The 14,299-nt window shown below is 37.6% G+C and overlaps 1 protein-coding gene across 1 annotated transcript in view; it reads right to left on the bottom strand.

Annotated features, from left to right (window-relative positions):
• Positions 1-1,015: 1,015 nt before the first annotated feature.
• Positions 1,016-14,299, bottom strand: part of LOC149822104 (signal transducer, putative (DUF3550/UPF0682)) — a 50,699-nt gene continuing 37,415 nt past the window's right edge. The window contains exons 7-9 of the mRNA XM_089981643.1: positions 6,941-7,126; positions 6,732-6,868; positions 1,016-1,737 (exon numbers count right to left, since the gene is read on the bottom strand). Coding sequence (XP_089837769.1) covers positions 1,440-1,737; positions 6,732-6,868; positions 6,941-7,126 — 621 coding nt within the window. The 3' untranslated portion in view covers positions 1,016-1,439. The remainder of the gene's footprint in view (positions 1,738-6,731; positions 6,869-6,940; positions 7,127-14,299) is intronic.

Genomic DNA, 14,299 nt, shown 5'->3' with positions numbered 1-14,299 from the left:
GGCCTACCACATGTAGTAGTGAAGGTGGTTGCTATCCCTAATCGGCCCAATCTCTCAGGTATAAGGGTGGCCAATTGAAGCAACAAGCCCAAACACATTTACTTGGATTCAAATTAGTTAAATAAACTGTAAGATTCAGTTTTAGGTTTTCTTCCAAATGTCTTTCATGGAAGTGTTTCAAATTTACCCTGGTATGACGATTTTCAATCTGGCATCCAGATCCAATTAAGAAAGCATTTGACCCAAATCCAACATGTTTGAATCCCTGCTAAGGTGCCATAACGTGTGGTCATAACGATACTAAAAAGTAGAAGCGTGTGAAATCTACTGGTTATGCGTGCAAAAAAGGAGTCGGTTAGATCCAATACTGATCTCGACCCAAACCTGTTTATTAGCTTCTTGCCCAAAACTGACTATGCCATATTTATTGAGTCCGATCTGAACTCGAATGTATAATGCCCAAATCCAACAGTATTGGCCTCATCCATTTAAGCTAGTATGAGAACCCTGTCTTAGCATACCTCCAGTGATTCTTACATGCTTCGAGGGGTTAATGTTTGCTACAGTAAAGAAACTGTAATATTTTAAATTGTTTTATGCTTTTTACGCATCTGACCTTCCAGATATGTACACGTTTATGTTGGTAGAAATCAGTGCTTAAATCATGTTATTCCAACGTGCGTAAAAGTTGAAAAATAATGTTTCAAAATCGTATTTTTATGCAAGAGTCGATTCATACTATTTTGACTGTGCTGAACACATCTGAGGTTAGATTTAGTCAAAACAACCTCCCACTACGGGTTTCAATAAGGATTTCCTTAGCCACCAGGTTACCAAATACTGTTTGTTTCAAGTGCTTAGCATTAAACCCTTTCAACCAATAGGTCAAAACACTAGGATGGAAAATTGGATCACCCCGAGTCTCATTCGCTCTCTGCACTTTATATAGGACACATCCAATGCCACATGGTCCAGGATTTTTAAGGGCGCTAGAATCACCAAGTCTGTCTCAATCTTGGTAAAGAACTTTCATTGAAATAAAGCACAAATGTCCAGAAGGCCAAAACTGATCCCCTTAGAAAATCTCGAATCACAGGCATGCCGCAAGGATGAACTAATATCATAAACTTCAGTCGGAACTTTGATTCCAGTGATCCTCAACCTACATTTACTTGAACAGCCGTGAAACAAGAATGACCAGTAATCTCTAAAGATGGCATGAATAGATCCACCTTTATGAGATTCTGGAGCAACAAGTTCATGATCTCTGAAAGACTCGACAATGTGGCCTGGGCAAAAACTATCTCGAGACAATCAGCATTATATTGAATATGTTGCCAGATCCAGACATTGCTGCACATTTAAACAATCCAATGGACACGCTCACCCACATTTCTAATGCTGTTGAGAATGAGAAGATTAACCTCACATGCACCTTATCAGTGACCACTTTCTTCTGTCAAAGTGGAGTCATGTGTACCTCCATATGCTTCCTGCGAGTCCAGTGCTTTAACTCCTGCTAAAATTGATTCAACACAGCCTTGCTGAGGAATATCATCAAAGAAAATGAAATGACTGGTAACACCAAGCGCATTGGCAATGCTAAAGATCGCAGATTGCACACTTTGATTAGCTGGCAGGACAGACTCCAGCAAAGGAGGCACGCACTCAGGGACAAATTCCTTCCGGTTGAATCCTGGGGCATAGAGAGACAAGACCGCTCGGCAAAATATGAACCTGAGAAGGAAAGCCACATCATCAGCATTGCATCATTTGTACCACAAAAATTTGATGAAAAAGTAAAAAGGAACAGATAGCTAGTGTAAGAACATAAGGCTCTCTGTGAGCCAGTGTCGAGAGGAAGATGAGAGGGTGATGGGAGGGGATTTGTCAACAACATAGCGAGGATGCAGCTAGCTTTGCAAGATGGGAGACCAAATCCCCTCACATCTCCCAAATGTGGGGACCCCAAACAGCAGGAGTGTAGGGGATTCAATGAATGCCCATCATCAAAGAGTTTTCACATTCAATTTTTAACTTGTGGCCAAACTCTTCCATCATTAACATCAAGTTTCATATTGAAGCTAAATCGCCATAGAAGGATTCCAGCCTACAACTGTTGCCAATGATCAAGAGAAACATTGAACAAAAGGAACCTTATTCAGTGTTTGAATTCCTGACCACCAATCATCAGATACCATGACTCAGAAAACATCAAAATGGTTGTATTAGTAGTGGCCAACTAGGATGAACATCCACTGGAGGACCTAAATCTCTTGCCCACATATTCACACTTCAGAAAGAAAAGCACTTCCCTCGTAGCAGAGTGACTGTCAAACTGTCACATGGATACTGATGCGGAATGGGACATGATGCGTATGCGCTTCGGACGATACAATAATTTTCAAAAATTAGGATACGGCGACACGGCTGTACACACACAGATGGATATACGCGTATAAAAAAACATTCTTAAATCACTATAGCTAGGAACATCGAACAATGAAACTACGTTGAAGTTGGAATGTGAATTCAAGACAAATTTTAAAAGAAAAAGAACTCAGGCAAATACAAAATAAGTAAATAAGATCATAAAATGAAATAGAGAAAGTGAATGAAACTGTCACAGGCATAGAATTTTTCGCAAACCCGTGATGTGCCAAACTGTCCAGCCTAACGGCCAAAGGCCGTGCGTGCGCCAACACTTTTTCGTGTGCCAAATCATTTCATTGGTCCTGCGCACCACCTCGTGCACAACTACCTAGTGGAAGCTGATCAAACGCATCTCCAAAAGTGTATTCTACCTGGTCCATGCCATTGGCTTCACGTATCATTCCTTAGCGCATCACCATCGTGCTCGATGAATAACCAAAGGGGTCGTCGTCCAAGTTCCAAGGAAGGGGTGACGCTCACACCCAACCGAACAACCAACAAATCCAAACGGCAACGCCGCACCTCTGAGGCTGCAGTGCGACCTCCTGATAGTGTCACCCAAGAAGGCCTTGTGGATCTATAACAGACAGGGGAAGATTAAACCGTCCAGCCTTTCGGGTAGTTGATAGTTATGTCATAGCAAGCAACACTACCCAAATTGCTCACTGACGCCTAGGTATTCACTCGCCTAGCCCGGAGTCACCATACTCGATTGGAACCACTTAAGGTGATCCCCAGGAGAATTAGCCCTAACCCACACTCACCCCCGTGAGTTCAAATGCTACGTGTGGGATACCCATCCAAGTCGAGAGGTCCTTAACCAAATCCCCAAAAGCAACATCTTCTGATCTGCTGGCACGGCTTAACCAAACAACACTTCATATATGTGCCGCCACACACCATCACACCAACGACGATACCGTTGTCTATCGCATATCATGCTACCACCACACGTCACCGATCAAACCAACGCATACCGCATATTCCTCCACGATGCATTTTCCAGTCAATAGAGCTATGCACTGCACATGCCTCATTCTAAAGACTCGGTGCAGGACATTCTCTCACATTTATACCATTGTCATCCCCAACAATGTCAATGTAGGTAAGGACATGTCACTTTCCCTTTGCACTTATATTTGATCTTCTTTTCTTCACCATATTCAACTTGTTCTGGTTTTCATCCGCCATTGCCGCTACCTTTAGCACGTCAAGTCTCATTCCTCAACATGCTTCAAATCACTTAGACAACGATCTTCCGCTTCATTAACATCAAGCATTTTTCGCTCGTGGGACTCAAGTGTAGTCTCATACACAAGCAGGTCATCCTCGCCCACACGACAAACTTGTCTTCACGCTCATCGCTAGGGCGGCTTCCAACCCTAGCAAGGGCACTTCCAAGCCCTTTATGATTCTTTCAGAGAAAAGCGAACACCGTGTATGACAGGGATATCAACTCCCTTAAAGCACCAACTTGTGATTTTCCAATGGTTCAAACTAGTCCTCAAGTGGGGGACGCCTACTTGCATATCACCTCAAAGCGGTCCTTCAAAGTGTCTTCCTGATCACACGTCCACATAAGGGAAAACTCACGGCCTAACGCTATAACTCACATCCAGAACTAGCACGCTACAACTCTCATCTGAAACCAATAAATACATTCCCGCAGGAACCAAACCGATGAGCTACGAATGACTTTTTCGCACATACAATCCACAAAGGAATTGTCAAACTCAAGGGAGCAAAACAACGGGCATTTTGCTCAAGATGGGTACTCTGCTAACCCACAATCTCGATATAGAACATAAACGTACAATTGAGTCTCCCATACTCAAAAGTGTAAATTCATCTAACCGAATCCAACATGCATTCTCTGCATGCACAAAGCAAACACCACGCTCCACCTACGAGCTTAACACATAACTGATAGGAATCTTTGGCTTATCCATGTTTCCTTAGCCAACTGAACAACCGTATACTTCTTTTTACTATCGACAAGATGACTCATACCACTTTGCCAACAACTTGCTTATGCGCTCATTCAACTACACTTCAGCTGTACAAATTCACGTAAACGGGACAAACCATCTCATGTTGGTTTTCAATTTGAACAAACGATCACTGCCCTCTTCAGTGTCGTACTCACCGAACAACAAGATCTTTATGAATCTTTCTGCTCTAATGCCAATTTGTCACGGGCATAGAATTTTTCGCAAACTCGCAACGGGCCAGACTGCCCAGTCTAACCAGCCTAACGGTCAAAGTCGCACCGCCAACACTTTTCATGTGTCAAATCATTTCATTGGCCCTGCCCGCCACCTCGTGCACAACTATCTAGCGGAAGCTGATCAAGCGCATCTTCAAATGTGTATTCAACTTGGTCCATGCCACCGGCTCTGCGCATCATTCCTTAGCGCATTGCCATCGTGCTTGATGAATAATCAAAGGAGTCGTCGTCTAAATTTCAAGGAAGTGGTGACGCTCACATCCAACCGAACAACCAACTAATCCAAACAGTGATATTATACATCTAAGGCTGCATCGCAACCTCCTGATAGCATTACTCAAGAAGGACTTGTGGGTCTGTAACGGACGGGGGAAGATTAATCCCAAGACCGCCCATCATTTCCGTCAGTTGATAGTTGTTACGTCATAGCAAGCAACACTATTCAAATTGTTCACCGACACCTAGGCGTTCACTCGCCTAGCCCCGAGTGACTATACTCGGTTGGAACCACCTAAGGTGATCCCTGTGGGAATTAACCCTAACTCACATGCACTCCCGTGCATCCAAACGCTGCGAGTGAGATACTGTTGCCTATCGCATGACATGCTACCACTGCACGTCATCGATCAAGTCAACACATACCGCACATTCCTACACTGCATTTTCCACTCAGTAGAGCTCCGCACTGCACATGCCCATTCTGAAGGCTCGGTTCGGGACATAAACAATGTTGACTGTATATGAAACTAATTTAACTGTGTTCATGAGGTGCTCGAGACTCGTGTCATGTTGATATAGGATACGCATGGTAAATGAAGTGTCTGTGTGACATAGTTGTCAAATGAGGTCCACAAATGAAATTCCGTGGACTCTTCCCCAATAAACTTTCACTCGAACAAAATCCACCAAAACTCTCGAGTCACTTCCATCCAATCAAAACCCCAAAACTTGTGACATTTGAAGGTCTTGGTAGACATCAATCTCAACTGTATAACCTCAACAAGGAGATACAATTGTTCTTATCTTGGAAGCTCTAATGAAAAGAAAAAGGGCAGATGGTGAATTATGACAGAGCATGGGTGTAGTTCTCTTTTTTCTCCAAAGAAACCTTTCTGGGATATGAATGCACTAAAAGAATTCAGAATATAAAAAAAAAAACATATGAAATGCCTCTTTCTGGAAAATGGATATTCTGTCTCAACTAAGTTGCCTTGTCACTGCATGAAAGCAAGCAGCAGGGGCCACCTAAGATTGAACCACATAGATAAAATTTATGTAGAATCCCAATTTGCAATCTGATTTTATTAGGAATCTAGTAATTAAACAAAATTGGAGGTCAAACTCGTGAATCTAATTGTCCTCTTCAGAAAATAGGGATACAAAGGATCGCAAAGTAGGCCAAGCTTTTGTCTAGACAGGTAACATTAAGAGCCCCTCACATTTTTTTAAGAATGAAATGAAGCACAGGAACTTCAAAGTCATGAAATTGAAAACCTAACCAGAGATGATGGGAATAAACATATTTATTCACATAGGGAATTTCATATGACACACCACCATGAACTACGAAAACAACAAGCTACAAAATTTATTGCAATAACAAGTATCCATATGAAACATCCTAGTCATTTGTAACTTCTGTAAATTGGAGCACAAATAGATAAAAATTACCAAGAGAAATGACAAGTGCATCTGGGAGAAAGATTTTTGAGTTCACAACTGTTGGATGCACCATGTACTGCATCCATGTCATTGGACCCTACAAAGCACTGTGTCCACAATATTTTCCACCCAACAATCATGGACGAAATACATGACTACAGCATGATGTACATCACATACATGCCATCCCTCATTTCCAATATTTCCACATCCTCACATATCAATTACAGGAAACTAAGTTTTGCCCAACTTTGGGCAGCACAAAACGAAGAAGACAGACCATTCCAGCCACCTCTAAGAAGCAAATTGAGCATAAAATAAAGGCGCATTCTACACAGAAAACTACTGATTATTCACAAAAATCAATATTTCTCCTCTTAGAAAGAAAAGAATGCTAACATGAAATGACCTGAGTATAAGCCGCCTCAAAAAAGGATCACCAAAGACCCTCATCCAAACTGGATCAAGTAAACCAGATGTTGCTAAAATACCTCCCCATTCCACTAAATATGCTGAAAGCAACTTGTCAGCCTCATGGTACATATTCTGAATTCAACAAGATAATGTCAACCAAGATGCAGTACATCAAAGGCAAATCCACAGCATTAAGCAGCATACCATATCAACTTTGGAGCCTGATAGACCAACTAAATAGCAGAAGGCCTGTAAAGGAGCTGTGAGGAACATGGTAAACTGGCTACCACTAGAGCAGCGAGCTGTATCTGTGGCAGTAGCAGCAGGAAATGGGGATACCGGGGAAAGGAGTAAAGCAGCTCCCTCGCCCTTTTCTGCACCACTAATGTCCTGCAAGTTTTCAAAACATACAATACTAAATGCATGGCAAATTCTTATGTTACAAAAGCTAGTGACAGTTTTCTTCCAATAAAAGGACAAGTGTGTAGACATAAAAATTCCTGTTCAAGTTTCCATGAGTTCAGCATTTTTTTCTTATAACAATCATGTGAAGTGATCCAAATAAAATCTTCACATAAAAAAATAGATCCAACAAGCCCATTATTCATGTACATTCACAAACACAGCATCCCTGGAACAAGCTCACATGTAAACATTTATGAAATCCCTTAGACATCAAGAGTCAGAGCAATATTCTCACATCAACCAGTTCACAAGAAAAAGTGATAATATAACCCCTCTAGAAACGAAACAACTTTTATCATTGTCCCAATCTTTAGTGCAGAAGGTATGAGATTTTTGAAGTTAACATGATTCTGCAGCCTCACCTAACCACATTCCTACAGGAAGGAAACAAATAATTGATTCCATTGTGCAATTAAAACCTTAACCTATCCATTTTCTCTGGAACCAATTGTGTATCCAGAGCTTCAGCGTCTTAGGAAGTTAGTGTCCTTGGATATTTAACTTGAGTGTTTAACTTCAGTCAACCATCCTTGTGAACCCAAAAGGTCATAATTTTCATCGGTTAACATGTAAACACCAACCAGCCATGCTGCCCTTCCACCTGCCTCAATACTAGACCAGCCTTCCGCAGCCTTCTTTCAAGGCCATATTAGTACATCCATATTTACAAGGCACCCAATGATTTCCATTATGCTTCCATACAGCACAAGGCATAAAACTTATGAAAGCCCTCAACCTGCCTCACAATGCTATTTTTCTTCCAAGTCATTACATACAGGGTCTCCATCAGAACACATAAAGCATAAGCATTTGCTCATCCACACCTCATCACCAGGCCATTATTGGCAGCAGGAGGTAGACTCACTCCTCACTAATCGGTCTACAAAAATCCATTATAGACATCAAAACAGCCAATAAGCTTCCCTCCTGTTCTAGAAATGTGTCCTCTCTCTCTCTCTCATATATATATATATATATATATATATATATATATATATATATATATATATATATATAAATGCACTCACACTCTAGCTCACATATTTCCAGTTAACGTATCTTGGTATCCATATATATATATATATATATATATATATATATATATATATATATATATATATATAGAGAGAGAGAGAGAGAGAGAGAGAGAGAGAGTCACTAGAACATGAGAACTAGAAATACAAGAACTACCGTGTGAAGTAGCCATTTCCAACGCTTTTTTTGCAAATTCAACCATGTAGATGTGTTCGGCATGGTGAATTTGCTAGGAATCGGCTATCAGATCATGTATTTTCGATGAAAAAATACGATATTTAGATGATTGAATATTTATGAAGATTATGAACCGTTGATTTTAAAGTCTTAAAAAATCTTTTATGCATCCTAATAGGATAATTCAAGAGCTAGTCCTCTTATAAAACCAAGCATGTAGATCACCTCCATACAGTTAGATTCAAGAGAAAATAACAAAAAATCCATGAAAATCGCAGTTCACATGGTAGTTCTCATATTCTATATATATAGGAAAGGGGACCATCCAACCAAAGGAAGGTGCAAAATCTACAACCAACAATGACTGGACGGCATTCCTTCTCTAACGATAGAGTTTTTTATCAATTGGACTCTACATAATGGGCTTTTATCATTTATTTAGTAACATGTAGATCAAGAATTTTGATATGTAGATGCATTTTTTGAAGTGCTAAAAATCAACGGCCCACAATACTTTGTATCATAAAATTTTAAATGCATTGTGAGCCGTTGATTTCTTCACATTTTGAAAAACACGCTTAGATGCAAAATCTTTGTGTAAAGCATATTTATTACCAAATAAATTATAAAGAGCAAATATATAGGTCGAATCGATGGAACGCTCAAACATTGAAGGAGTCATTTGATCATCATTGGTTGTAGATTTTGGACTTTCCATTGGTTGGATGGTCCTCCTTCCCTATGTATATAGAGCAGTGTTGTGAAAAGCGTTGAGGTGTAGCGAGGCACTCCACCAAAAACCGAGGCGAGGCACAAGCCACGAGGCATAAAGCGTAAGTCTCAAAAAAAATTTGAAAACTTTAAAAAAATTATTAAAAAATATCTAAAAATATAAATAAATAAAGAAATGCTTTATTGATGAAATAACGACCAATAAGAAATAGAAAATCTCAAATAAGTACTAAAAAATATGAGATTAACATATAAAAGTAACTAAAAACTGATTATATAACTGGAAAATATATGAGATTAACCAAAAAAAATAAAATTTACTAAGAAACTGATTACATAACTGAAATAACTGGAAAATATATGAGATTATTCTAAAAATATGAGATTAACATATAAAAGTAACTAAAAAATGATTACATAACTGGAAAATATATGAGATTAACCAACAGAAGATAAAATATACTAAGAAACCGATTACATAACTGGAAAATATATGAGATTAACCAACAAAAGTTAAAATATATGAGATTATTCTAAAAAATATGAGATTAACATATAAAAGTAACTAAAAAACTGATTACATAACTGGAAAATATATGAGATTAACAAAAAAAAAGTTAAAATATAATAAGAAACTGATTACATAACTGAAATAACTGAAAAATATATAAGATTAACCTACAAAAGTTAAAATATATGAGATTATTCTAAAAAATGTGATATTAACATATAAAAGTAACTAAAAACTGATTACATAACTGGAAAATATATGAGATTAACCAACAAAAGTTAAAATATACTATGAAACTGATTACATAACTGAAATAACTGGAAAATATGAGATTAACCTACAAAAGTTAAAATATATGAGATTATTCTAAAAAATATGAGATTAACATATAAAATTAACTAAAAAACTGATTACATAACTGAAAAATATATGAGATTAACCAACAAAAGTTAAAATATATTAAGAAACTAATTACATGACTGAAATAACTAAAAAATATACGAGATTAACCAACAAAAGTTAAAATATAGTAATATACTAATAAACTTATTACATAACTAAAATAACTGGAAAATATATGAGATTAACCTACAAAAACTTTGTTGATTATGTCTCTGAAATATTTTTGTAAAAAAAAAAAAAAATTTTTGCGCCTTGAGGCGCATTTTTTATAACACTGATATAGAGTAATGAGTGCCTATTCCCACATACTAGAAATCATAGGTGTAGGTTGCATCTTCTCAATCAGACCTTATAGATCTATTCAACATAGTTTATTTGATAGGAATCATGCTTTGGATCATGTTTTTTGGACATAAAAATAGGATTTTTTAAGTCATGAAATTTTGATACATTGTAAGCCATTGATTTTTAAAGGTCTTAAAGAAACCTAGATGTGTGCTATAATCACATGATCTAAAACTTGTTTTCTACGAAATAATGTTTGTAGATCATATCTATAGGGTCTGATCAACAAAAAAAAGATAAAGAAATTTGAAAATCTAAAGCTTCTATTAGGTGGGGATAGGTACTCCGTGAGCACCTTATCATTACTAATATATATAATATTAAAATATGAATGTTTCTTTTTTTTGTGTATTTATACACTAATACATGGACTTATGTATGTGTATATATGTGCCTTATATGTATATACATGTTGTCCATATGTATATACATATTTTTTAAATGTATTTAGGTTTCTTTTATTATTTCTTTTTTTGTATTTTTGGCCCTTAGGAAGGGCATTTTTGTCTTTAGCATCAAGCCGTTGGGAGCTCCCAATGGCTAGTTACGGTCTCTCTCTCATCTATTTAAATGGGCATCTTGCCCATCTATTGAGTTGTTCTTGAACTTATTAATAAAAATTATTATTTAATTTTATTGGTTGTCTCTCTCTATATCTCTCTTATTGTGCCTTAGTGCTTGTATTGCCCTTAGCTCTGTCACATAGACATGCCATATTGGCAGCCGTACCCATGTCGACATGGCTCAACACAGGTGCAGGTACCGGATGCAGCACGGGTACGTGCAGGTTCGGGTCGGGTCCAACCCTGACCCAACTCAACTTTTTCTTTTTCTTTTTTTTGTTTCTCAAGCGAAAGACAGGGAGGAAGAAAAAGAGGAGGAGAAGGGAAGGAAGAAAAAGAAGAAGAAGACAAGGAAGAGGAGGAGGAGGAAGAAGAAGCAAGAGAAGAAAGAAGAAAAATGAGGAAGAAACAGAAAGAGAGGAAGACTCAAAACCCTCTCATTCCCACCCTCAGCAAAGAGAGAGAGAGAGAGAGAACCTACCTCTGCTCCCCGTGGGCAAGAGAGAGAGAGAGAAGGGCTACGCCCTTCTCCTTTTATAAGGTAGGTATGGATATGAATCTTAATATAGATCCATATCCAAACCCTCTCTCTCTTTATATATATAGTTGTGTCCTCGTACCCTCATTTTTTTAAATTGTCGTGTCGTACCCATACCCATACATGTGCCCATACACATACCCATACCCATACCCATGTGACATAGGCCCTTAGTGGTTGTGTATCGCCCTTATTGGCTTGTATATTGGCCTAGTGTCTATTGATCTCCATTGTATTATCCTCTTTTCGCTCTTGATCCTTGGTGACTTGGAGATAATGGTGCTCGTGTATCCGTGATCGTTGACTTCAAGGTTGTGCAGGAACTTTAAGTGACTCTTCCCTCTTCTCACCATGGAAAATGACTCTGTCTTCATCATGACAAGTTGATGGATCAAACTCTTACTTGGGTCCTATGACGGAGAATCATATTTTATCCAAAGGCTTATCAAATACATCATTGCTCGAAGCCTCAACTCATTCACTAAAATGGTAGATGAGAACATCAAATTCCTCAAAGAACAAGAAAAGGTTGCCGCCACTCTTGAGCATAAGAGAAGGCACATGGAATAGCAGATAGACAATGCAAAGATTCTATCAGGGATCGTGAGTAGTGTAGACACATCCATTCTTGATAGAGTGGTAAGATTCAAAATAGCAAAAGAAGCATGGATGTTCTTGAGGGATATGTACACTATGAAGAATATCGCTCATTGATGGAGTATCCACAAAAGAATGATGACTTTGAAGCAAGGCGATAAGACTAAGCAGGATTGCTACAACAAGATGGCTCTCTTATGAAAAGAACTTGTTGTCTTAGAGCTGAAGTGGGAGACTCCTAGAGACCTTTGCCTTAAACAAGAGAAATTCAAAAAGAAACAATTTTTTATGTTCCTTATGGTCTAAGGCCTGAGTTTGAGGGGTGAAGATGATGCTTCTTCATAAATCCTCTATCCCTGCCCTTCATAAAACTCTCACGGAGTCAAGTATGGAGGAAGGTAAATTGAAAGAGTATAAGAAAGACAGTCAACGACACCGTTCTTGCTGCCTCCAAACCTGGTGTCTCTACCAAGGCCTATAGGCCTCCACACTTCAACAAGTATCATAATGGAGGCCCTCATAAAGTCATGTGTCATAATTGTAGGGAAAATGGTCATATTAGACCGGAATGCCCCAAACTTAAAAGAGGAAAATTTATAGCCGGTACGAGCCAAGATCAAAACAAGAAAACCATTGGAGAATGGGGCATGACCAAATTAACTGAAGCTATCCACCAAGTAATGAAGGAATCCTTAAATGTCCTGGGAGCGGTTGCAACATCTCCAACCCTTCTAGATATGGATAAATGGCTTCTTGATTCAGGTGCCTCCTTTCACGTGATATCAAACTCTACTTATCTAAGTGTTAATCAACTTTAAACACTTCTTTTGTTTTCACTGCAAATGAGACCATTCTAAATATTAAAGAAATAAGAAATTTTGAAGAAGATTTTAAAAATACCAAAAAAAAATTATTCTAAATATTAGATTCATTATTTGTATCTCAAATTTGTGATCATGGGTATAATATCTCCTTCTTATCCAAGTTTTATTGTGTGCAAGATCATCAGTCAGGGAAGCTTATTGGGGAAGGGCATAAGAAGAAGGATTATACTATATGGATTTCTTAAACATTCTCTAAAAGGTTACATGTATTTTTGAAAAAAAACTTGTATTTATGACACAAAAGACTTGGCCATCCATCTGTATCCAAAATGGAATACATTCCTCTTTGTGAAAAAATTTGTAATTTGAAAGAATTTTATTGTAATGAATGCACTCTTGGAAAAATGAAATCCTTGCATTTTGATAATAGAACATTTTCCTTCCCAACCTTTTGAATTTATTCACTCAGATGTGTAGGGTCCTTCTTCAATTGTGTCAAAAGGAGGATTTGCATATTATATTATTTATGTTGATGATTTCATTAGATTTACTTGGATATATTTTCTTAAACATAAACATGAAGTGTTTACTACATTTAAAAAATCTCACCCTCTTGTTAGAACTAAGTTTTACTCCAAAATCATGACTCTTATAACCGATTCGAGAGGAGTACATTTCTAATGAGTTTGAATCTTATCTTAAGATGCATACTCATCAAAAAGCATGCCCTTACACTCCTCAATAAAATGGCTTATTTGAAAGAAAATATAGACACAAATTTGAGACTACTAAAGTTCTCCTCATCTCTAGTTCTTTACCCAAAATATTTTGAGCAGAAGTTGCTCTAACTTTCGTACATAGATTACCTTCAAAATCTTTGGAAAATATTTCTCCCGTTGAAAAATTGTTCAAAACTCCTCCAAATTATGCTAGGCTGAGAATTTTTTGTTGCAAATGTTTTGTTCTTTTAAACAAAGGTGACAAACTTTCTCCCAAAACTACTCAATATGTGTTTTAGGGATATGCAAAAAACCAAAAAAAAAATTAAATGTTATGACCCAACTTTAGACAAATTATATATTTCTAGAAATGATAACTTTGTTGAAAAAGAACTATATTTTGAAAAAGATCATCAAATTAAAGAAAATGAAAATTCTTGTTTGATCTTGTTCGTGATGCTAAGCATGATTATGAGATTTTTCAATCTGATGTTCCTACTAATGATGATGATATTTGCAATAACAATGTTTTGGATATCATTGGGGAAAGTGAAGAACCTATTCTCCAATACACTAGAAGAACTAAACCTAACCCTCCTAGTGCTTTAGAAAAATATCAACTTAATAGAACTGTAGAAGATAATGAACCACTCAC

The sequence above is a fragment of the Nuphar pumila genome, chromosome 11, assembly GCF_984573655.1.
Source record: "Nuphar pumila chromosome 11, dmNupPumi1.hap1.1, whole genome shotgun sequence".
Taxonomy (NCBI): Eukaryota; Viridiplantae; Streptophyta; class Magnoliopsida; order Nymphaeales; family Nymphaeaceae; genus Nuphar; species Nuphar pumila.
The sequence above is the reverse complement of the archived record's forward strand: the minus strand, read 5'-3'. Positions and strand labels throughout refer to the sequence as shown.